The 25,536-nt window shown below is 41.6% G+C and overlaps 1 protein-coding gene across 1 annotated transcript; it reads left to right on the top strand.

The window, feature by feature from the left end:
- Positions 1 to 1,406: 1,406 nt before the first annotated feature.
- Positions 1,407 to 24,842, top strand: SELENON (selenoprotein N). The gene is made up of 12 exons (XM_081334644.1): positions 1,407 to 1,917; positions 7,968 to 8,085; positions 12,367 to 12,497; positions 13,160 to 13,372; positions 14,354 to 14,478; positions 16,935 to 17,072; positions 17,868 to 17,949; positions 18,250 to 18,432; positions 20,523 to 20,628; positions 21,625 to 21,737; positions 23,421 to 23,519; positions 24,609 to 24,842. The coding sequence occupies exons 1-12, from the start codon at positions 1,714 to 1,716 to the stop codon at positions 24,771 to 24,773; spliced, it is 1,677 nt and encodes a 558-aa protein (XP_081190770.1). The 5' UTR covers positions 1,407 to 1,713; the 3' UTR covers positions 24,774 to 24,842.
- The last annotated feature ends 694 nt before the right edge of the window (positions 24,843 to 25,536 follow it).

Here is a 25,536-nt window from a genome sequence, read left to right as displayed (position 1 = left end):
AGCAGCAGCTGCAACAGAACATAAAACTGTCAAGAGAAACTGCAAGTTCCTGCAGTTTCTCTTCAATAAAATAATTTTTTAAAAAACATTGGTACCGTCTTAGTGCAGAGATGAGTTCTGGTGGCATCAAAACACAATGCTACCATGCCTGGGGGTGAGGAGCACAATGCACAATGGCTGTATTGAGATGATCGTGATTTTTTGGTTTAAATTGTTCATGGATGTTTTTTTTATATGCTTGTATATTGTTTTTGTTTTTTACTTGTAGCGAGCCGCCCGGTTGCTTGGATAAGATGGGCAGCCATACAAATGGTGCTACTACTACTACTACTAACTGTAGTAGTGAGTAGCTGAAAGCTTTAGTATAGGGATCATACCTATCTCTTACCATCGTTTTTGCTGGTTGTGCGTTATTGAGCATGGAGCATAAGGTAAAAAATAACTCTGTAGATATAGATGATATAGACGGTTAGAAAACTAATTATTGCAGGTAATTAGATAATAAGTAACGAATAAAGGACTGAAATGTCCTAAGCTGGAAATTAGAATAATGAGATCCTCTGAGGGTTTGTTTTTTTTTTTTGCTGTTTGGTTCTTTAGATTTTGTTTCTGGTTATTTTGTTTTCTTATTTCTGAATGTCATTTCATTTATTTATTTTTAATGTTATCGTTACACAATTATACATTGCCTCTCCATTGATACTTGATCTTGATACATCGTATTGTTTGGTACACTGTACTGTTGCAAAACTGTATTGTTTATATCTTCTTTTTTTCATAAACCTCTAAGCCCAGTCATAAAGCATAAAAAGGAAAGATAAAACAAAATGTTACAGGAACAAGACAATTCTTTGTGGCAGCCCTTTCAATGCCCATTTCTTTTCTCTAGAGTTGCCCAGACTCCCTTTCAGCCACCAAAGCGTCCAAGGTGACTTTAGGCTGGTCTCCACTTTGACCCAACCTACACCACAGGGTTGTTGTTGGGAAAGTTATGGCAGCAGATCTGGAGCTAATTAATTACAGGTAGTCCTCAACTTACAACAGTTTGTTTAGTGACAGCTTGAACTCACAACAAAACAGGGCCATTTTCACACAACCACTGGAGCATCCCCATGGCCAGGTGATCAAAATTCAGACGCTTGACAAGCGATTCATATTGATGATGGTTGCAGTGTCCCGGGGGTCGTCTTTTGCGACCTTCTGACAAGCAAAGTCAATGGGAAAGCCAGAGTCACTTAACATCCACGTAACTTAACAATTACAATGATTCACTGAACAACTGGCAAGAAAGGTCGCAAAATGGGGCTAAGCCCAACAAACGTTTCAGTGCATAACAGAAATTTGGGGCTCAGTTGGTGGTCGAGGGTTATTTGTACCTCAGAAAAAGGAGCGAAGAGGAGAGGACAGGAAGTCCCTGGCCAACTCCGAGCCGGCCTAGCGGGCCTCGAGGGGCGGACGTGGGGAGAGGAGGAGGGAGGAAGACCACGCAGGCCGCCCGGACCAGCGCACGAGAGGCGCCGCGCCGCGCCGCCCAAGGGTCCGCCAGGCCGAAGCGGAGCCGCCTGCCGACTGAGGCGGCCCCGAGACGCCGCCGCCGCCGCTGCCACTTCACAGATCCGCGAAAGAAGCGCGAGGCCGCCGCCGCCGCCTCTCTGCACCCGGAGCGAGGCGGGACCGAGAGCCGGCGCCTCGTCAGCCCGGCCAGCGGCGGCCATGGCCCGCGGCGGTGAAGAAGAGGGCCGCCCGCCCGAACAGGCCGCCTCGCCTCCGGAGGCCTCCCAGGGCGGCGGTTCTGGGCGCCCGCCGCCACCGTCGCCTCCTCCTGCTCGGGTGCCGCGGCTGGGCCTGGGCCTGGCCTTGCTGGCGGCGCTGCTGGCGGTCAAATACTACCGGGACGCGGAGGCCGCCCGGCGGCAGGTAATGGGGGGCGGGGGGGGGGCGGAGGGGGGGTGTCAAAGGATGGGGGAGGCAGTTGTGGGGTCTCGGGGCTTTGAAGGGGATTTAGACTGATAATAGTCATCCTCATAATGATGATTTAAGTACCATGATATGATATGTTTTATATCACATTTCATACTATATTTCACATTATATTATATTGAATGCAATACGATATTCAGTATAATTCTATGTATGTATGTATGTATGTAGTTAATTATGACTTTAACCTGGCTTCAGTAATGTGTAACCAACGTTTTGGGTGCGCAAAAGGCAACCCTGAGCCGTCATGAAATGGCAAAAGGGCCTCAGTCTCTCTCGCACAACCTCCTGTAAGGTTAAAAAATGTCACATGTAAAGTGCATCTGCTAGTTGTTTACCTGATGGTTGAGCATCTTGTATGGATGCATCACTTAGGTAGGGTTATGTGTACCTGTGTCCTGTTGCATTGGAGAAAATCTATTTTGTATTTATGTACATACAATATATATATATATATATATATATATATATATATATATATATATATATATATATATATATATATATATATATATATATATATATATATATATATATATATATATATATATATATATATATATATACACATACACACACACACACATTCTCCCTTTCCCCCCCCCCTCTCTCTCACACACACAAGGCAGTGATTATACCTCATATTTCTGCCTCCTATTTTCCCCACAACCACAGCTCTGTGTGATGGGTTGGGCTGAACCAGAGAGAAAGTCATCCACCCAGGTTTCATACCTAAAGTGGGACTAGAACTCTGTGGTTGTTTGGACTGGATACCCCACTTGATGGCACATATCAATCAATCTCCTCAGGAGTTTGAAAGGTTTTGGGGGGAAAGGGCCCCCCCCCGCCATAAAATTCAGAAGTGTTTTTATTACGGTAGAAATAATTGTACATAATCATGTGGTGTGAATGTTGGTGTTTGGAAGAGTGTTTGTTCTTGGGGTGCTGGAAGTTTTTGAAGGCTTGTTCACGTTTTTATTAAAGGTAAAGGTTCCCCCGCACATGCGTGCTAGTCGTTTCCAACTCTAGGGGCCGGTGCTCATCTCCGTTTCAAAGCCGAAGAGCCAGCGCTTGTCCGAGGACGTCTCCGTGGTCATGTGGCCGGCATGACTAGACGCCAAAGGCGCACGGAACGCTGTTACCTTCCCACCGGAGTGGTCCCTATTTTTCTACTTGCATTTTTACGTGCTTTCGAACTGCTAGGTGGGCAGAAGCTGGGACGAGTAACAGGCGCTCACTCTGCTACGCGGCACTCGGGATTCGACCCGCCAAACTTCCGACCTTCCGATCGACAAGCTCAGCGTCCTAACTCACTGAGCCACCGCGTCCCTATCACGTTTTTATTACTAGGGTAATAAAAGCTGATCTGCCCAGGGTTATGTACATAAGATAGGCAGCCATATAAGGCGATACATTTTGTGTAGAAATGGTTATTACGGGCTCAGCAGCATTAATAGAGTTCTTTTCATTACGTATCTCTGTTCCTGGTGCCATAAAACTGAAGGGGGGTGGGCATTTGAGGACAGACAAAAGAACACATTTCTTCATGCATGCAAGTGATGAAATTCTGTGCAGACCTCAATTACTTTAAAGGAGGTTTCTGAAGAGAGGGGCAGAGGATAAATAACTTTTCAGCACCCCCACTAAACTAATTCCTAAATACAGGTACTCCTCAATTTACGACCACTTTTGGAACTGGAACTTCCAGTGCTGAGCAAGGCAGTTGTTAAGCGAGTCATGAACAATTTTATGACCATTTTTGCCATTGTCATTAAAAGAATCCATGTAGTTAAGAGAATCACGTGGTCTTTAAGCAAATCTAGCTTCCCTCATTGACTTGCTTGTCAAAAGCCAGCTGGGAAGGTCACAGGTGGGAATCACATGACCCCCCCCCAGGATGCCGCAACCATTGTAAATACATGCCGGTTGTTGCCAAGTGTCCGAATTTTGATCATGTGACTGCAAGGATGCTGCATAATGCCAGGACCAGTTGCACGTCACTTTTTTTCAGTGCCATTTTAATTTTGAACGGTTGCTAAACAAATGGTTGTAAATCGAGGATTACCTTTAGATGCAGACAGATGCAGATTGTTAGGACTGGTTAGAAATAATCTTTTGATGTTTTTTTTCCCCCCCAAGTCTGCTTATTGTGCCTGCAGATTCCAGGTTTTGATATCTTGCCAGTTTGCAGGTAGTGAGAATACCCTGGGGAAAAGAAACGTATTTGGGAAATCAGCATCCTGACCTGCAGAACATTATTATACTTGTATGCATTTTAATGGCATTGCTCAGTCAAACGGATAACTGGTTGTACCTCACTGCATTTCAAATAGCCTTGGGCTAGTGCCACTAAAATAATGTCCTGGCCTTAAGTGCTTAGTGATGTCAGAGTTTTGTAACTCCTGAGATTTCATCTCTTCTGATGGGATCCATCCCCAACCTATTTCTACTTTTGAATCAGCCCTGCAAGGCACTTAAGTGCTTTCCTGACCATAATTGACAACAGCAGCAGCTTTCAGGCAGCGTTAGCATCCTTTTAGGCTGGCAGATAGCAGATGGAAAATAAATGCTTTTCAGAGCTGTGGGAACTTTAATGGGGTGGCAAGCAGCATGGAAGCCTGCAGAGAGAAGAAACCACATTGCTCTTGGGAGGTGGGGGTGTTCTGCCTGCACTCCATAACAGATGACAGAGTAAATTTTAAACTCACCCCCCTCCAACCTTACTTGAGATTACTCGTTCATAGACCAATGTTTCTCAACCTTATGGGCTTCAATTCCCAGATTTCCCCAGGATAATTCTGGGAATTGAAGTCCATATGTTTTAAAGGGATGGATTCCAACACCCATGACCTTCCACTAAAGTCCCAAAAACTGTAGAGTTTTTTTACTTCTAATCTAACAGCTTACTCATGTTTCCCATACTCTCTTATATCTCCAAAACACTGCCTGAATTTAGCAGGCTTCTTTTTTTTCCAACCTGGCAGTAATGAGCTGAGTTAGAAGGAATGTGAGCTGTGGATTCAGTCCATTGGGAGCATTTGCCTTAAGTGACTCACAGAAATTAATGCGAACTAGTGGGATAATATGGCTGGGATTTTTTTATATAACAGCTGCTACAACTCAGCCATGAGCCAGAGTATGTTTGGGGGCCAAACATCTTGCTGTATACTATATAGCTTCCTATACTGTATAGAGCAGGCATGTCAAACTCATGACGTCGTATGATGTTTTGTGATTTTTTCCCCCCATTGCCAGCAATGGAGTGGGTGCGGTTTCAGTATGATGCATCCAGCAGTTTGACATGCCTGGTACAGAGGGTTTGCAATTATTTGGGGAGACCAATTATGGGTCAGTGGTTAGAGTACAAGGTTTGCATATAAGTTGTAGGTTTGATTTCAGCCTTACTAAAACAGGCTGGGAAAATCCAGAGAGAGGCGATCTTTTTCATGCTAGGTCTCCGGTCCCTCAAAAGAAATCTATTGGAAGGTATTGTATGGAGATATCTATAGGTACTCCTTGACTTACAATCATTTATTTAGTGACCATCCAAAGTTACAAGGGCACTGGAAAAATGTGCCTTGTGACTGAACATCCCAGCATCCCCACAGTCATTTGATCAAAATTTGGGTGTTTTGGCAACTGGAGTGTATTTACCAGGGCAGCAGCATCCCAGGATTGTGTGATCACCATTTGAGACCTATCTAGTCGGCTTCTGACAGAGTCAATGAGGGAAGCCAGATTCACTTAAGAGCCCCTTGATTGACTTAGCTGCAGGGATTCGCTTAACATCTCTGGCAAAAAGGTTGTAAAATTGAGTGTGACTCACTTAACAACACCTTGTTTAGCATCAGAAATAATGGTCCCAATTGTGGTGATAAGTCAAGGACTACCCATATTCTCATTCTCTTTGCAGTTAATTGCGGAGATTAAAAATTCAAATTGTTTATTTTTATTTATTTGTAAAATAATTTTTAAAATAAAAAATCTTCTCAAAACAGATTATGAAGGAAAATGTGATAGGATCTCTCTCTCTCTGAATATATATCTGTGCATCCATAAAATATGTACGGTATATAGTATAATATATATATTATGGGAGTGTGCATGCCAAAAATGATGCTGCCAAAAATCATTGTTTTACTGCTGAATTTTGGCAGCATGATCTTGCATATTCCACAGAGATGCAGAAATGGCTGAGGCGGGGATCTTTGTGACTCATGGAATTTAAGTTGTCTAGTAGTAAAAGTTTATTGAAGGGGCAATATTGGGATGAGTTAACTGAGTTTTGTTTCTTTTTACAGTACATTTTAAAAATGTTTACTGCTCTTCCATTCTTACATCTATGGCTTCAGTTATATTCCATTGCTGGACAGGGATAATCACTTTCTGAGTTGTTAAAATTACTATTAAAATTAGGCAACTTCAGAGCTCCAGAGCCACTGCTGCTTCTGCACTTGCAGGAAGAGCATTGCTTTAATTTAGAAATATCTTCTGCCATATTTTAGAACCCTGTTCATAATAATTTTTCTGGCCATGTACTTGGTTGATTACATAATCCATGCTACCGGAGCGTGAATGGTTCACTAACCATAATCTCAGGACTTGGAGCTACCTAAAAAACTCAAATTCCTTGTGAACAGCAAACCTTTTGACAAAACAGCGGCTGGGAAAGTTAATGCCTTGTTCGCTTTTCAGTTCAATTCTGAATGCAGTTATGACACAAAGTTCTCTTCAGTTAAGTGCATTTGCTAGGCAAATTTGATAACAACCTAAGCTTTTTATGCTTGCATTTCTAGCAAATAGCAGGCAGGTAATTATCTTTTGATTCCATCATGTAAAGTTGGCTTACCTTCTAAAAAACATCAGCCTATTTCTAATTTGCCTTTGCTCAAGATTAAAACAGGTGCCATGCAATCACAAATCTCCACTTTGGAGAATATGTTCTGAAAAGTTAGTACCAGTATTGCCTTAGAAGAGTGAAAATGAAAGAGGAAATTGGTTCTTCCTTCTTTTCACCTTTTCCTAACATAATTCACTCCTGTGATGTTAGTCTTGCTGGGTGAAGATTTTGTTCTCTGTGCCTGAAGGGAAAAGAATCGCTCTGTAAGGGGGATGGGCGGATTCTAAATTTGATAAATAAAAAATAAAAGGAAGATGATGCATGCATTTTTCACAAGCATAGCTAATACCTTCCTCAAATTGGTGTTCCTTGGGTGTATCAGACCAACACACATAATACTCAAAGATCAAGTCTAACACAACTGGAGGGTTCTTGGTACTATAGAGGAAGGCTGGCGTACAAATAAGGGTATTTAAGTAGATGTCAAATTTAGTTGTGTTGCATCAATGCAATTTTCTTGACAGTATTACAGAAGTGGTTTGGAAGTTCTTTTTCAGTCTAGCTCAGAGGTCCTCAGCCTTGGCAACTTTAAGACTTGTGGACTTCAATTCCCAGAATTCTTCAGCCAGCAAAGGAGTTGAAGTCTACAAGTCTTCAAGTTGCCAAGGTTGAAAACCCCTGGTCAAGCTTACAACTGCAATATGAAGAAGCATACAGGTAGTCCCCAATCTACAAATGGTCCATTAACGACCATTTGAGGTTTTGATGGCCCTGCCTGAGTATTTATGACCCAGTTCTGAAGGTTTGACGGTCACCCAACTTGCAGACAATCTGACTGAACTTTGGTGCTCAGCAACTGAGCTGCTACTCCTGTGTCCCATCATGTGACCATGATTTATGATGATTTTGGGAATTTCTTCAACATTACAATGCCAAATTGGAAAATCTGTTTCCAGCTTTTCTGCATTACATCTATTTTGATGAAATGATCTCTCTGCTCATTTCGTTTGTCTGAAAGAAGAGTTCCTTCAGCTTCTTATCTCTCCAGGTGCATATGTAACTAGCTTGGGTGATGAGACAAATGGCTAATTTGAATTTCTTTATTTTGTGAATGTATGTCTTAAAGGATCCCTTTCCTTCCACTTAGGAAACAGCCCTGAAATCTCTGGGAAATGAGGGTCTTTTTCTCTTCTCTTCCCTGGATACTAACAATGATTTGTACATCAGTCCTGAGGAATTCAAACCCATTGCAGAGAAACTGACTGGTAAGTGTCTTAAGAATTTGAGAGCACAAAACATTTACTAAATATTGGTGCCGTGCAATTACTAAATATTGGTCCTGTGCAAAAATATTTCTACCCTTTTTTCCCTCAGGGCTTAAATGTGTGTCTTGTGTTTCTTTAATTATGTAGTGGCTAAGCAGCCTGTGTGTACGTGGAAATGACTTGTCTTTCATTGTGAAATGATCTTATGTTTTATAATAACTTCCCTGATTTCCTGCGCAGTACTTCCATCAATTCACAAGGAGTGACCCCAGGGTGGAATTTCTTCCACAGATTTTGTTTGTTTAGCACTGGTGCCATTGTCACGAGTAAGGAGAGAACCCTCCCTTAAAAATTCAGATTTTTGGGAAGATGGGGTGAGTGCCTTCTCAAAATGGCTTCCATGAGGGAATTGCCATAATAATCCCCAAATCCATATTAGTCCAAGTATGCTTTTTGCTACTTTTTTTTTCTTTTCATTTCATTTCTTAGCAATTAGCTACACCAAAATGGGAAGATTTTGTTTTGTTCTTCCTTGATTACAAGCTTTGGAATGAAGTGTTCTCAGGTGTGTGGATGCTGTTTATAGGTATTTAGGTGGTGTAAGCAGCCTAATGCAAGGGATTGATGGCTACATGAAACCTCCTTTAATAGCTATGCTGTAACACTTCTCTTTTCTTCTGCAACAGCCACAACAGTACAGTTGGATTAGATATCAGGAGCTGCAAGGGGGACCATAAAAAGTTCATGATTTTTTTCCCCAGGGACTGTAGAAAAATGCATCCTAAATTTTGGATATATGAATGGTCTGCCTTTTGGTGGCTTTGATGGAAGACACCTCTTGTAAATCCATCATGCATACATGCCAGTCCTTTTGTAATACCAGTTTATACAGTGAGTGTGTGTGTGGGGGGGTGCGTGAGAGAGGTGCCCGCAGCTTTTTTCGCAGCTCAGTTTGATTTTCAAAGGGTTAGGGCGATGAGCTCTGTATCTTTGAAAGGGATATGTGTCAGATGCTGTTCTCGTTAAGGACAATTTTTTTTTGTAAAGGTGCTGTTCCCATTGTTGAACTTACAAAGTTGTACGTGCTGGTTTTTGGCTAGGGCTTAAAAAAGATTAAAAGGCAGGAAATGTGGCTCTGCTGTCATGTGGCCAGTGAGCGGTCCCTGGTGAGGTGTCAATGGGCTACTTTGAACTCAAAAATCTCTGCATGCAGCAAGATAATGTCAAGATTTCTGTCTACTGGTTACTTGGGATTGTCTTGATGACATGTTTACCTGGAAAATGGATCTGTTTGCTTTTACAGTTATTCCTCAGCTTACAACCACAATTGAGAGCAGAATTTCAGTTGCTAAACAAGGCAGTTGTTAAGTGAGTCGCACCCAGTTTTATCACCTATTTGCTGGTTAAATGAACCAATGCAGTCGTTAAGCGAGTCACATAGTTGTTAAGCCAATCCGGCTTCCCATTGCCTTTACTTTTGGGAAACCAGCGCGGGAAATCACAAAGGATCACATGGCCATTTGCCAAGTGCCTGAATTTTGATCTCGTGACCACGGGGACACTGTGGCAGTTGTAAGTGTAAGGACCAAGTCGTAAGTCACTTTTTCAGTGCAGTTGTAACTTCAAACTGTCGCTTAATGGATGGTTGTAAATCGAGGACTACCTGTGCAGGAAGGAAGAATTAATCTGGCCCACGCTTGTCCTTTGCATATCTGTAAGGAGATCAAGCTAATTGGGAAACTAAAAAGGTTCTGTCAACTTTTCAGCTATTTTCTTCTTAGAAACTTTGTACTGTTGAACCACAGCAAGGATAAAAGCCTCGGTGACTCTCCTGGCATAGTGGTCACCAGCTTCTCTGCCTTGAGGGTCAAAACCTTTCCAGTTCTTCCTGGTCATTGAATACCCTCCTTCTCATTTTAGCTGGATTCAGACACCATGCTCAGCGATGACTTGTTTTTAATCATAACTTGCTGAGCAAACTACAGTGGCTTGTTTTACATATATTGTAAGCCATACATCAGGAATGTCCTGCCGAAGACCTTACCTTCCTCCTTCTCCCAAACCTTTGGGTGTGACCTCCAGAAGTTTCTATAGAGATTGCCTAAGAAAGCTAATTTACTGGTACTTCATTAATTGATTTCATTTTAATTTTACATTCAGACAATTTAATTGGAGGGCTAATTTTTGTGCCCGCCTTGCCTTCTTTGCATAGTTTGGGGAGAAGGGTCTCCACTGAACCACTCAGGGACCACGTAGAGGTCTCTGTCCAAAAATGCTTGTGCAACCTTGCAGGTAAATCTGATTCCTTCCATCACAACTGTGGCACTAAGCCAAACCCAGACAAATTACCTTATGGTTTCTGAATCTGATCCGTGTTGTATTTTTTCCCCAACCCAAAGTATATTTGGCAGCAGGCTGCTATCTTCTCTCATCCCAAAGTAATTAACCATCTTCCAGCTTGATGTGTAATAAAGGTTGAAGGAGCTCACTTAAGCAGGAATCGGAGAAGAGACAGGAGGAAATCCACAGGCCTTTTGCATAAGCTTATTTGTGGGAACAGTAATAATTTTGCAAGCCCTATTAAGCCCCCCCCCGCGTCAATTATTGATGGTCTGTTGCTGCCACCTGGTGCATGGAGGTAGAACTGTTGAGCTCTGGCTCTTTTTTGGTACCCAATTCGAGAGTTCGTTGTAGTTGTCCAGTGCACAATTTCCCACCTGCACAACTGTATGTTGCATTGTCTGCTTCTGGTTGGTCTGTCATGGCCAGGTAAATATAGTTGATTTAGATTGCAAATTGAGAAAGAGCAGTCATAGTAATTTGGAGCAAGCTTTTTTTTTGCTGGTGGTCTCCATTCTTTGCAATCCACACCTGCCAAATTGAGATTAAGGTTTTGTTGGCTTTTTGAGTACCTGCTTACCTGCTTATTTTCCTTGTTTTTATTTCAGTAGTTGATGTTAATACCTGTAGCTTTTATTTTAGCTTTATATTTTTATTGCAATCCGTCATGGGAATTTTGGTAGTGACTAGTAGAACAAGCTAAATGAGTCAGTATGTTCATGAGGACAGTTAGTGCAATTTTTAAATGCTGGGCAACTTAAAAAACATGGAACAAAGTTTCTCAGTATTGGCACCAGCTACTTGGTAAAGCCTACAAAGAGCAGATAGAGGGAATCGAATCAATGATCACATAATCTTTTGCACGCAACCCATCAGATGCTATCTGATTTTTATATAAATTTCAGCCATTCTAATTTGGACAATAACTGCTATTCCTGATTCTCTGTGACAGTTGCACTGTAGTCTAGCAGTAGCTATTGTACATAATAATAATAATAATAATAATAATAATAATAATAATAATAATAATAATAATAATAATAATAATAATAATAATAATAATATAAAGTTGGAAGGGACCTTGGAGGTCATCTAGTCCAACCCCCTGCTCAGGCAGGAAACCCTATACCATTTCAGGCAAATGGCTCTCCAGTCTCTTCTTAAAAACCTCCAGTGTTGGAGCATTCACCACCTCTGGAGGCAGGTTGTTCCACTGGTTAATTGTTCTAACTGTCAGGAAGTTTCTCCTTAGTTCTAGGTTGCTTCTCTCCTTGACTAGTTTCCATCCGTTGCTTCTTGTCCTGCTTTCAGGTGCTTTGGAGAATAGCTTGACTCCCTCTTCTTTGTGGCAGCCCCTGAGATATTGGAACACTGCTATCATGTCACCCCTCACCCTTCTCTTCATTAAACTACACATACCCAATTCCAGCAACCGTTCCCTATATGTTTTAGCCTCCAGCCCCCTAATCATCTTAGTTGAACATGATACGTTTATTTTACTAAAGTAATAACTCAATAGGAGAGGAGGAATGAGAATAAGGGCGCAAATCTTTTAGGACTGTAGTATTTTGGGGTGACATTTTAGGAATGAAATTGCTGAAAACCTAAATGATGTGATGGCAAAATTTCAGACATATTAAAACTACTATGTGGTTTTGTTTGGTGGCGTTCAATTTCTTAAAAAAGCAATTATTTTTCTACTGATAAATGTTACTTAACCACTTAGATCAGACTATAGAAGACACCATTGGGTCTGTAAAGGATATAATATATCTCATAGTGAAACATGACATCAATATTATCTTCATTCCTACTGAGACATGTTTTCTTCTCTGCATCACCTTTCGTGCCAACTTCTTCTGATTGATAGGCTTTCTTGTGTTCTCAGTTTCATATTTTTTGCCTATTAAAATGAGTTTTTGTTACTACCCTTCCATTCAGGGATGGTTCCTGTGTCTGGGACTGAGGAGGAAGAAGTGATGGATCCCAATGGGGAGACACTCTCTATCCTTGCAAAATTCCAGCCTCTGTTGATGGAAACCATGACAAAGAGCAAAGATGGCTTCCTTGGTGTAAGTAGCACATTTTTAAAAAAATATTGCAGTTGGGGGGCCAGTTTCAGTCAGCAGTTCTGTGAATCCAGTCATTCGATCAATTGGTCTTTATTCTGGTCCAGGGCAGTTATTAAAAAAGAAGCGTAAACATAAAAAGATGTATAACAGGTATAAAAAAGTGGAAGTTTAAAAGTACACAGGGGATATACAATATTTGTAAATTTAAAACTAAGAATACATAAGCAACATAGAGGTGGGCCTCAACTTATGACCGTTCATTTAATGACTGTTCAAAGTTACAAGGGTGTTGAAAAAAGTGACATGAGCGGTTCTTGCGTTTACGAAAATCATAGCATCCTCTCAATCACAGGATCAAAATTTGGGCCCTGGAGTCACTGGCATGGATTTACAATGGTTGCAATGTCCTAGAGTCGGGAGATTGCCATTTGCAACTTCCCCAGCTGGCTTCTGGCAAGCAAAGTCATTTCACTTAAAAACAGCAACAATCTCTTTAACAACCCTGGGGTGGGGGGAAGGGTCCTAGAACCAGGCACAATTCACTTAACAGCTGTGTGGGTTAACAATGAAAATTCTGGTCCCAATTATGGTTGTAGGTTGAGGAGTTCTTGCAGTCTCTAAAAACCAGGTTTGCTTATTAATAGGCCTGCTTGTTTCTTCAGATTTCCCATGTGGCCTTTACTGGGCTCCGCAACTGGACAGCTCCTGCTTCACCCCTCAATATGATGTTTGCTCAACAATTCAAGGCCTTTCTTCCCCCAAAGAATAAGTTGGAACTTGGTGACCCGTGGTGGATCATTCCCAGCGAACTAAACATCTTTACCGGATATCTTCCCAATAATCGTTTCTACCCTCCGGCTCCCAAGGGCAAGGAGGCGAGTGTAGTGCTTCCTAATGAGGAAGAGAAAATAATCTTTGCGCTTATTGAGTGGGGCTATCTTGAATTTGATACAGTGGTGAGGTTGTTGGTTCTTATGAAAAGGGGAATTCTACACCTTTAATTTTGTTTATTGGGAAGTGGAGTTAAATGCCTATAGTTTCTGAACTCTGTGTATATATTGGCATAATCTCAGCCTTAGAAGTTCAGGTCCTTTGGATTTCAACTCCCAGAATTCCCCAGCCAGCATGCTGGGCAATAGAAAATAGAAAGAAAGCATGCTGGCTGGCTGGCTGGCTAATTCTGGGATTTTGAAGTACGCAGGCCTTAAAGTTGCAGCGATTGAAAAACACTGGGGTATAAGATGATTCATTAAGTCCAGTCCCTGCAAAACTGACTTTTGAGAGGAAGGCTTTGGAAAGAGGGGGGAGGGGGGGAAGAGAAAGCAATGATATTTTAGTGCAGTACTTTCTGAATCACAGAAAGAAATATTGTGGATCGATAGAGCACAAAGTAGAAATGCAGTGCAAATGGGCAGATCAATTTCCATTCCTTGGCAGCTGCCCATTGGAATATTGGATCAGGTGTATTAAAGACCAAAAACGCTGTGATTACTATAACAAATATTCAGTAATAACAGGAGCTATAAATTATTGAACGGAGTAAAGAAACGGGAGGGAGAGCAAGGAACGAAGACACCTATTGTTGAGCAGTATTTCAGAAAGACATTTTTTCCCTCCGGTGAGCAGAGGCACCTGGGCGTGTTTCCTGTCATAGAGAGACAATGTGAGGGGAGATTTAATAGCTCTTTTCAAGAACCTGACAGGCAACCTACACCAAGGATTTCACGATGGTTATTTCAGAATGCCGACAGACAGTAGAGGTGCTTTCCAGTCCTGAGATTCTGTAATTCTTGGTTTATCCTTTCAGGGGCTATTATTCATTTTCAGGTCATTCCGCCCTGTATCTTTTCCTTTAGGTCATCATTCACAAGCTCTTGAGCATGTTCCACCCACGGCCATTTGTGAAAACTCGTTTTGCTCCTCAGGGAGCAGTGGCCTGCATTCAAGCTGTAGCAGAGTTCTACTACAGAATAGCCTTCAGGTAAAGTAAAGGTAAAAGTAAAGATTTCCCCTGTCTAGTCATGTCCGACTTTAGGGGGTGGGGCTCATCTCCGTTTCTTAGCTGAAGGTGCCAGCGTTGTCCGAAGAGAGTTCCGTGGTCATGCAGCCAGCATGACTACACACCAAGGTGCACAGAACTCTGTTACCTTCCCACCAAAGTGGTACCTATTAATCTACTCACATTTGCATGCTTTTGAAGTGCTAGGTGGGCAGAGCTGGAGCAAGGAACGGGAGCTCACCCCATCCCACGGCACTTGGGTCTTGAACCTGGGCTGTCAGCTTTCCAGCTGATAAGCTTAGCCTTTTTAACTGTTGAGCCACCGCACCCACCTTCCTCTGATACAGTCCCCCAAGAGGTTGCATTCAGTGTGGGGTGTAGGAGGATAGGTGTGCAATTATGTATGGGTAGTTCTGAGCAAGAAGCATGTTGGGAGCAACCGCAGGTGGGATTATTTCATCTTGTTGCTTAGAAGTATCTGAAGGAGAGACTGAGGGATGCACATTATGTACGTGACTCCATGGCCTTGATTCATGAACTGGCCCCTTTACAAAGTTGTGGCCAAGCTGAATTGTTGGCCATCCACGTTCTCTAGAATGCTTTTCCTGTCAAGCTGAGAATTGATGACCTTGCGGGGATTTAAAAGGGCCTTACAACATATTTCAATTGTTTTTCATTATATGTATGTTTTTAAAAGTTTGTGATCTGATGTTTATGTTTTATATAAATTACTGTGAGGCTTCAGTATTGAAAGAGTTAATTATAAATAATTAATTAGAAAGAAAGAAAGAAAGGCCCGGTTGATTAACTTTTAATTCAAAGTTAAATTTAGCTTTCTTTGTCCTGGAACAGATTGAATTGTTGGGATGTGATATTCCTCCCCCGGTGCCATTTAAAGACCATGAATTTAAAGGCCTTCTGTTTGCTGGGTTGTCAGATTGAGAATAATTGTCCTTGCTCACCGGTTCCTCAAAAACTCTATAAACTCCACGTAGGAATAGTCATGCACTCGCTTTGCTTGATTGGACTGTTGTGTTACTTATTGGTGCAGACAAGCAGTTCCCATGTGGTAGGGAAGGAATATTTCATGTCCCAGTGAAATTGATCACCTGATGATTACCTTCTCAGCTGAGCATCTAGCTAGCCAACCTGCTTTGCATGTAAATTGACTCTGATTCATTCCTTGGCATCTCCAAAAGGTCTGTCAAAAATTCCAGCCAGATACTCAGGAGAGTGCCAGTCATTGTACAGCCAACAGTACTGAATTAACCAACCAATCAGTCTCCCACTTCCTAGAAAACGAGAACCATCATTCCTTCTTTGAGATCTTCCTGACAGTTACTTCCTGACAGTTAGAACAATTAACCAGTGGAACAACCTGCCTCCAGAGGCTGTGAATACTCCAACACTAGAAGTGTTTTTAAGAAGAGACTGGACAGCCATTTGTCTGAAATGGTATAGGGTTTCCTGCCTGAGCAGGCGTTGGACTAGATGACCTCCAAGGTCCCTTCCAACATCATCATTATTATCTAGTATAGCTAAGCAAGAGGAGCTTGAAATGTATAACTCTGTCATTTTTGCAAATGTGCGTATGTGACTGGCTGTGTTACACATTCCTCAGGAAGTTCTGTGATCTGAATGGATTTGCACTTACAAATCTTTTTCCACAGTGGATCAAGCTAAGTGACTGATGAGAAAAAGACAGTACAGTTTATTAACTCAGAATGTGCCCAATGGAGGGCTAATGTTTCCTCAGTGAAAACAGAGAACTCTGCAAAATAGTTAATACACTGTTAAAAACAGAAAGAAAACTCAGAGTAACAATTCTGTGCTTTATATGAAAAATTTTTCATTCAATTTTGGGTCCCCCCAGATGCTAGCAACTCGTGCATATTAAAATAATAAAACACAATTGTTTTTAAATACACATAGAGTAGGAGCTTTAAAAATACCCACTAACAGGCAAAATCTTGTTTTATGTTTTGAAGGCGAGAAGAGCCATCAATATTGTATGTATAAGAGGCAGAATATTGCACCTTCTCAATTATTCATCGTTAATGACAGTGCTGGGAATTTACCATAGAGGCAAACTGGAAGTTTGCGCAGCTGTCTAAGCCCAAATGTGGCACAGTCCATACAGCATAAACAGCTAGTTTGGGATCACTGGAAAAATCTGTCTGATCTATGTAGAACTCAACCATAGCTTCTCATTCAGGCCAACATAGATACACATCTCAATAAATGCATCCTGTAAAGAACTTCCACTGTTCAGCCATTTCATTCTTGCTCATTTACAACAATCCAGAATTCTTCTGGCCTGCTATGTTGTGTGAATGCAGTCATCTTAATTTGGTGGGGATGAGGGAGGATAAATTTTGTGAAAATAAACTGCTTGCCTTCATTAGCACACAGTGGCTGATTGCTCCTTTTGATTCCAGAATCCATGCAGAGTTCCAACTGAATGAGCCTCCAGATTTCCCATTCTGGTTTTCTCCTGCCCAATTCACGGGCTACATCGTCCTCTCAAAGGATTCTTCCCATGTTCGAGAGTTCAAACTGCTTGTCCCTAATAACAGGTAAGCTTCTCCAGTTTCTAGTACTACAAGCAAGTGTGAAATTTAAAGCAGGCACACTCAATGCATCACATTCACATTTCACATTCTTCTACCTGAAGACAGTTTGCAATAAACGTTTGGGTGTAATTCATTTTCAGATGGAGAAACAGGTCTGCTTTAATTTTAGTTCTTAGCAAGCTTAAAGGCAAAAGATGATCATTTACCAACTGAATCAGGAGGCTCTGATCTTCTTTGGATAGAGTTCATTGCCTTGACCAACATATAGTTTATGTCATACTGGTTTCTTTAAAAAGACACAGTGACTGAACGTATATCATGTGCTAAGCCAAAATCAGATAAACCAGATGGTAGCTTGTGGCATGATTTCAGCTACTCAGTCAGGCAACGGAGTGGTCTTATCAGGTTTTAGAGCAGAGTTTCTTGACAATTTTAAGATGTGTGGACTTCAACTCCCAGAATTCCCATGCTGACCAGGGAATTCTGGGAGATAAGTTCATCTTAAAATTGCTGAGGTAGAGCATGTGCTTTGGTACTGACATTTTACCAAACGAAGATGAAGCTTGGAGAGGGATATGATTCTGGAATGTCCACGTGGCCTTTCAAGCAAATTGCAATGATTTATTTAACAAGAACTTGTCTTTCTGTCAACGTATTCCATATACTTATAAATACTGTGTTTGGTCATTGCCCTCTTCTCTTTCTCATGGGTGCCCTGCTTCATATGAATGAAAGTTTCTGGCCTTGTTGACTACAGCTTTCCCACTTCTAACGATGGTGATTTTTTCCCCCCATCAGGTCTCTTAATGTAGATATGGAATGGTTATACGGTGCCTTAGAGAGCAGCAACATGGAGGTGGATATAGGATACTTACCTCAGGTCTGTAGCAAGTGTCGACTAATCCTCTGTGTACACGCATAGAGTTCCTTGTTCTTTTTTCAATTAACAGTGAGAACATTCAGTCTTTTCCAATCTAGTCTTGACCATCTTTCCAGAAAATGCTGGTAAGAAATTGGAGAGTCCTTCTCCAGCTATTCCATAGCGATTGCATTTACTGTTACGTTCAGCGTAGCTATTAAAACAACCCCTGTTCTGGGCGTGTGAAATAGATTACATCATCAGGCAATCAAATAACATTTTGGTATCCCCAAAAGGTCTCATGTCCCTGTTGTTTCACAGATGGAGCTGGAGTCTCTGGGGCCATCTACTCCTTCAGTGATTCATGATGAAAATGGGAATGTGATTGATAGCAGAGAAGGAGAACCAATTCAGTTTATTTTTGAAGAGATTTCCTGGCAGAGAGAAATAAGCTGGGAAGAAGCGTCTGGGAAATTGGAAGTGGTCATGTATCCATTTAAGAAAGTATGTAAAGAACCTGACACCCTCTCAAATGTGGTTAAATAATTATGCCCGTGCTCCAGGGAATTGAATTAGCCGAAACTCAGATACGTGAAATAAATACACAGTACATTTCTGATACATGCTTGGAAGTACTGGTTGAGGTCACAGTGGAATCTGGATCTCTTAGTACAACTGGTGTTTTAATGGCTATATCTTCTCTCCCTTCCCTTATCCTTGAGGCCATTGTGAAAGAGGCAAATGATAGGAATGTTTGTAGGAGGTTCTTATCAGCAGAGAACACAAAGGCTGTGTGTAACTCATGAACTTGAAATAAAGAGTGAATTTATAACTCAAAGTATGAAAAGTTACACAGTACTTGTCACAGAGCTCTCCCTCCATTGAGGTAGGAAAAAAAATCCAGGGGAAAATGAAATTAAAATAAAAGCTGGGGGAACTTGAACAACCGAGTCATTTTAAGACATTTGTGCATGGTTGACTCTTTAAGTAACACAAGTACTTTCGGCTCAAGGGTTGCATCAGGCTTTGTGCCCTATTGATGGAGCAGTTCAAAAGTGGGTAGGGCAGGATTTGATTTTGGGGTGTGATTGGGATTTATAGGGGGTGAAAGGGCACTGTAAGTCTCTGTGAGGCTGAGGTACCTATAACCCACACCCCAACCCCCAAACACCCAAAAAAGGCTGCCAGTTTTGGCCTCACCCACTCAAAAGGACTCCTGAGGTTTGCAAAGAAAACAGCCCACAGGTCACGGGTTTTGGGTTGTTGTTGTTTTTTTGCATGTTTGTCTTAAGAAGACCAGATTACTTTTAAGAAGGCTTACATAGCAGGATTGGCCAACTTACAGGCTTGTGCGTAAGTAATGCCAGTTCTCTGATTAACTTGAAATATGTGACTTCTTGTTGAATGAATTGCGAGAATATTGCATATGAGCAGTTACGTAAATAGCAGCTTACCCTGCCTTATCTGCATTAGTTATTTCCTGAACAGGAAACCACCTGAAAATATCATAGTTGTAAATTAAGACGGGAAGTTGGAAAAGAGCCCAGAAAAGGACATTGAGAAAAACCACTGATGTGCTGCTGCTGAGAAAACACCGTGAATATTGCTAGAAAATGGGTGCGATTCAGAGGCATTCTTACCTTTAAATAACAGAGCAAGTGAAACCTGCACAGCCTGGGGGGGGGGCTTTCTCTTGTCTTTGGCTTTGGGAGGGGGCCTCCTCCCTGAAGATGCTGTTTTCATTGTTCAAAGGAAGCTCCCTCTGAAATGCAAATGAAGCTTCAAAGCAACAAGCTTTGAAGAAGTGGTTTTACTCTTGGCTCTGGAAGAGGAGGAAGACTTCACAAAAACGTTGAGCCTTAGAACGCTTGCTCCGAAACTGTTCATATGACTGAGCTGATTTGACTTACCTAATATACTGCTCAAAAAAATAAAGGGAACACTTAAACAACACAATGTACTGTATTTAATAGTAGGATGTCTTATCTTGTGTTCCCTTTATTTTTGTGAGCAGTATATATTCAGTAGTCTGGGAGCACCTACTGCAGTATGTGAGGAAACCTCTTTTTCTCCACTGTTGTGCATTTTTGACAGTTGCCGTGTCCTGGACTCACATGATTGCCATTTGCGATTTTCCCAGATGGCTTCTGACAAGCATAGTCAATGGAGAAAGGCAGATTCTCTTGACATCTGCAGCGATTCGCTTAACATCATAGCAAAAAATGCTTGTCAAATCAGGCATGACTCACAACAACCACTTGGCTTAGCAATGGAGATGGTGGTCCCAATTATGGTCATAAGTCAAGGACTACCTGCACAGTATAGACCAGGGGTCTTCAAACGTGGCCCTTTTATGACTTGTGGACTTCAACTCCCAGAATTCCTGGGAGTTGTAGTCCACAAGTCATAAAAGGGCCAAGTTTGAAGACCCCTGGTATATAGGGCACTGTGGCCAATCAGGAACATTTTATGTGTCTCCATTTTGAATATACTATTCTATACTATGCTATTTTAGCATTTTAGCCTTCGTAACAATAAATACATGAGCCAGACATCCCAAATGAAGGGTACATTCAGCTCATTTTGTTTTTCAGGTTTCCTACTTTCCCTTTACCCAGGCTTTTGAGAAAGCCAAGTCTGAGGGTAAACTTGTTCATTCCATACTCTTGTGGGGAGCCTTAGATGATCAGTCATGCTGAGGTAAGGGCTGAATTTGACATTGGGGTGTTTTTTAGAAGGAGTTTGTCAGGAAGTCTTAAGTTGTTTTTTTTTCTAAGCAGAAGATAAAAATGCTAGGGTGATTATTGAGAATATTATTAATAGTATTTGAGGTAAACATAACATACTTGTTGTTTTGATACCCTGATTTTTAACTCAATAGCTCATGAAACCCTAATTTGGCAAAGCCTCTATGAAGGTGCTTCATTAGTTAAGGATCTTGTGCTAGGTTGATTTTATATAAAAATCCCAATAAGGTATGTATGAGTACAGGCCAGTGTTTCTTGGCCCTGGCAGCTTGATGATGTGTGGCCGCCAGAATTCTTGGGAGTTGAAATCCGCACATCTCCAAGCTACCAAAATTGAGAAATAATGATCTAGGCTTTAGTCTAGAGCAAAAGGAAGCCATGCTCTGAAGAACTTAAAAAGAAAATTGAGAGCAGGCAGGAACATAAAAGTTGCAAACAGAGATAGGAAGAGGAAACGCAAGGATAGAAGGGCACACATTCAAGCAATTATAAAACAAATGACGGTACAGTACAGTAGGATGTTTTAATTCAGTTTGCATATTAATCTCTCATTGTTTCTAATGCCTCCTTTCTGCTTCTCCTGGAAGTCACTGGCATAACTGCACGCCAAGCCCTGCAGAAAGACTTTACTCCAAACTGCCCTACTAAGCCAATTCAGAGTGACTTGCATTAAGGCAAACTGAGCTCCATCTCCCTACCGGGCATATCAAGAACCTGGGCTAGGGGACCCTTCTGATGGTGCCCACCCACTCCTATATTCTTAAGACTCTTCAATGCCCAACTCAGTGTTTGCAGCAGAACCAACATAACAGATATTCAAGGCGATGAAAGTCATGATCGAGATATGAATATTACCACTTTACCTAAAGATTCAGAAATCTGCTCCTAAGTGATGATATGTTTCATCCAAAGATTTCCCTAACCTTGCTTGTTCCTCCTCTCTGAGCAGGTTCAGGGCGAACTCTTCGGGAAACAGTCCTGGAAAGTTCGCCCATCCTTGCATTCCTGAATGAGAGCTTCATCAGTACCTGGTCATTGGTGAAGGAATTGGAAGATTTACAGGTAAGCTGCTGCTGAAATTCAAGAGGAGGACAAGGTGGAATGGGTAGCTTGAGAAGACAGGGAAGAGATGAACTTTGTTCTGTTGGTAGTAGTAGTAGTTTATTGATTGGTCTTGCAACCTTGCCAATCCTCGCTCTGTTAGATCATGTTCTGTTTACGCCTCTATTATGGTAGCCAGTTCTTCTTTGGATGGATCTGGGAAGTTTGCGAGCAAGATGTAAAAGCAGAAGTACCATCCTTCTTTGTTTCTCAGCACATTGCCTCTAGTCCTTAAGGATTTCATAACCCTTATGACTAGTAAGCTGACCTTCCATTGCAGCAAACCTGGAATGGGATCCCTAAGCCCCAGGATTTTTGTCCTCTTTGCTTAGTGAACTTGTAACTGCTATAATCTATTAAGCTCCTGATGCCTGTTAACATGAATATATGTTAAGTTAAAGCATCCTTGCTGAATAAAAACAACGAAACATCAATGATAAAGATATAATTCATGAATAGTAATTAAATTACTGATTAAAAGTGAAAGATAAATAACTATAATCAGCAATCCAGAATCAAACATATATATTCCCGTCTCAGTTCATCAAGTGTCCTCCAGAAGGACTCAGCTTTCCACTTCCTAAATGAGATCAGAGAAGTATAATATCCATGGGAAGGTTGTTCACAAAAATGACTACTAATATTGAGAAGTGCCTCTGAGCCTCAGCCCCCCTCACTTTACAGAAGTGTATTATTACCGATGGCTTCTCTCAAGACAAGTTGGCTGGGTCAATAAGTGCCAACTCATAGAGGGTTTTATATATCAAAAATTGCACCTTGAGTTGCATCCATACTTATCAGAAGCCAATGGAGGACCCATATAGTGTATTCCTGATGCCATACGCCACTGCATTCTGCACTAATTGAAACTTCCAGATGGACTGCACATTATAGTCATCCAATCAAGTGGTGAAAAGCATGACTTATACTGGCACAGTTCTCCTCCTTCAGGTATGGCCACAACTAGCACACCAGTTAAAGCTAGCCATAGCCTCCATCTTCTTCACCAGCAGTAGCCAGAAGGACTTCCATGTTGAGAACCTTCAACATTCTTCTTCCTTGTCAAGAGACACATTGGAATTGGATTCTTCACTAGCATCATTTGTAGATATCAGTGGGTGTTCCCCTAACACCTAACTGAAGAATTTGTCTTTGCTTATGACTAAAATCTAAATAAAGTTATATATGATACATACATGTTATTTTTAGTATTGGTTATGCCAAGTCTTCTATATGGGCAGGACTTTACAAATGAATTTGTTTTATCTTTCAAAAACAAATCCTTCTGTCCTTCTGCTGTTGCTCATTCCCTTCTCAACTCCTCACAACAAAGCTTATGAAACAGTGGTCATGCAGATGTTGGTGAATCACAGTTTCCAGGCTCCCTCTTTCTGGGTGAAGCAAACTAGAAGAGTTGAACAACATCTGGAAGACAATCCAGTACACCAGAATAAAACAAGAAGCAAACAATTAGGAAAGTCTATATCAACAGTAATACTAAATACTGTAATAATCTTTCATGGTTTTTAGATCTTGATGCAAGCATAGATTTTGATCTCATTTTAAGATTTGTTTCTGTTTGAACCAAACAAAGAGCATCTTACTAACACAAGAAATGTTAAAACGCAAATGTCTCTTTCACAGAGTAAACAGGACGAGATCACCAGCAAACTTGCAGACCTACATCTTGAAAAGTATAACTTCCCTGTGGAGATTATGATCTGCCTGCCCAATGGCACTGTGGTAAGATTCGCACTCTCTTGGATCTTTTCAATCACCTCTTGTTTATCTTGTAATTTTCTAAACCGTGGAATCTTTTGGAATTATTTTGACTTGCCTGCAATAAGAACTGAACATCTCGTGGACAATTCTGTACCACAGAGCTAAAATTAAACATTTGGAGCAATGCAGTGTTCTCGCAGCACTAAGAGAACAGAAAAATATTCTCTTAATGATTGTTCTTTCTGTTCCAAAGACTCAGAAATCGGCATTTGCCCAGCACCTGTAGGATGCTAAAAGTTACTTGCTTGAAAATGGCTACATCTTGGGCAGAGCCATGACACACACATACTCAGAACCACTTAAGCATTGGGATGGATTAAGGGGGAAGAAATTAGCTGAAATACTTCCCAAGCTTCAACTTGAAGCAGGGGGAGGATTTATCACAAATATTCACCGAAACACTAAAAGTTAAATATGAATGACTATATTTACTGTTATGATTCCAGGTATTAATAGGGCGGTGGCTCAGTGGGTTAGGATGCTGAGCTTGTTGATAGGTCGGCAGTTTGGCGGGTCGAATCCTGAGTGCCGCGTAGCAGAGTGAGCACCTGTTACTCGTCCCAGCTTCTGCCAACCTAGCAGTTCGAAAGCACATAAAAATGCAAGTAGAAAAATAGGAACCACTATGGTGGGAAGGTAACAGCATTCTGTGCGCCTTTGGCGTCTAGTCATGCCGGCCACATGACCACGGAGACGTCCTCAGACAAGCGCTGGCTCTTCGGCTTTGAAACGGAGACGAGCACCGGCCCCTAGAGTCGGAAACGACTAGCATGCATGTGCGGGGGAACCTTTACCTTTACCTTTATTAATAGGAACAAAAAGAGATGCACGGGAGATTTCAGTCTATGCGTGTATATGCCAATAGTATCTATAAATACATCTATGCACCAGGACGTCTATGGGAGAATCCTCCTTTTTTTGATCAAAAGACAACCAGGCAAGGTTGCCCTGGGACTCCCTCCACCTTCACTGGCTGCTGGGGAAAACGAGAAGCGTCCTCTGGAGTTTGGAACCCTGCTCACTTTTTTTTCGCTTTGTTTTGTTTTGCAGGTTCACCACATCAACGCCAACTATTTCCTGGATATTACTTCTATGAAGCCTGAAGAAGTTGAGAGCAGCATCTTTGGCTTCTCCTCTAGTTTTGAAGACCCTTCAACAGCAACCTACCTCCAGTTCTTGAAGGAAGGACTTCAGAAAGCCAAACCACACCTGTAGCCCTGAGACCAAGAAGCAAAGGAGTGCCCTCCTCTTGATCAAACGTTACGGTGAAAGCTCCTGCCTCTCTCGTCTCTTGGGAGCTCAGGCCTAACACAGTATTGAAAAACAAAATGTTGCATGTAAATGAAAAATCCCCTTAACCTGTAAGTGTTCCTTGGAAATACGAAGGTCTGATATCCGAAATTGCCTGAGTAATGTGAAGGAAGCCGCCCAGATGTCTTTCGTAGTGGTAAATTGTGGGATTATTCTAAAACTTAGTGGTAAATTGTGGGATTATTCTACAGGAAGTGGTACTTAGGAGACAGTGCAGTGCAAAGCATGGAGATTGAATAGGAGGCTGCAGTGAAATACCAGCAAGTTGGATTTCTGATTCCTGTGGCGCAGTTCTGTTAAAACTTGTTGAGTTGATTCCTTAGTGAGATACCATCATTTCTGCATCAAACCAGTCCCCTTCAGGATCCTGAATTTATAGTACTTAAACACTTTAGAACTCTTAAGTTGCAAATGGTGTCAGAGTATCTCAAGGAGTCATATATAAACACCAGGCAGGATCTGTCTATGTGTGTCTCTTGTTGATGCTTGCAGGATCCCTTTCTTTGATGCTGTTATGTGGATCATTCCCTTAATCCAGAGTTTCCCAATTTGTTACCCTCCAAGCTGCTGCAAGTAGAGTTCCTAGAACACCAAGACAATATCCTCTTGGCTGGGAATTCTGTGAGTTGTAGTCTCATCCACAAACCACCAAAGCGATCGCCCTCAG

This window comes from Vipera berus (genome assembly GCF_964194415.1).
Source record: "Vipera berus genome assembly, chromosome: 9".
Classification (NCBI taxonomy): Eukaryota; Metazoa; Chordata; class Lepidosauria; order Squamata; family Viperidae; genus Vipera; species Vipera berus.
Note: the sequence above shows the minus strand (reverse complement) of the source record. Positions and strands in the feature narration are given on the sequence as shown.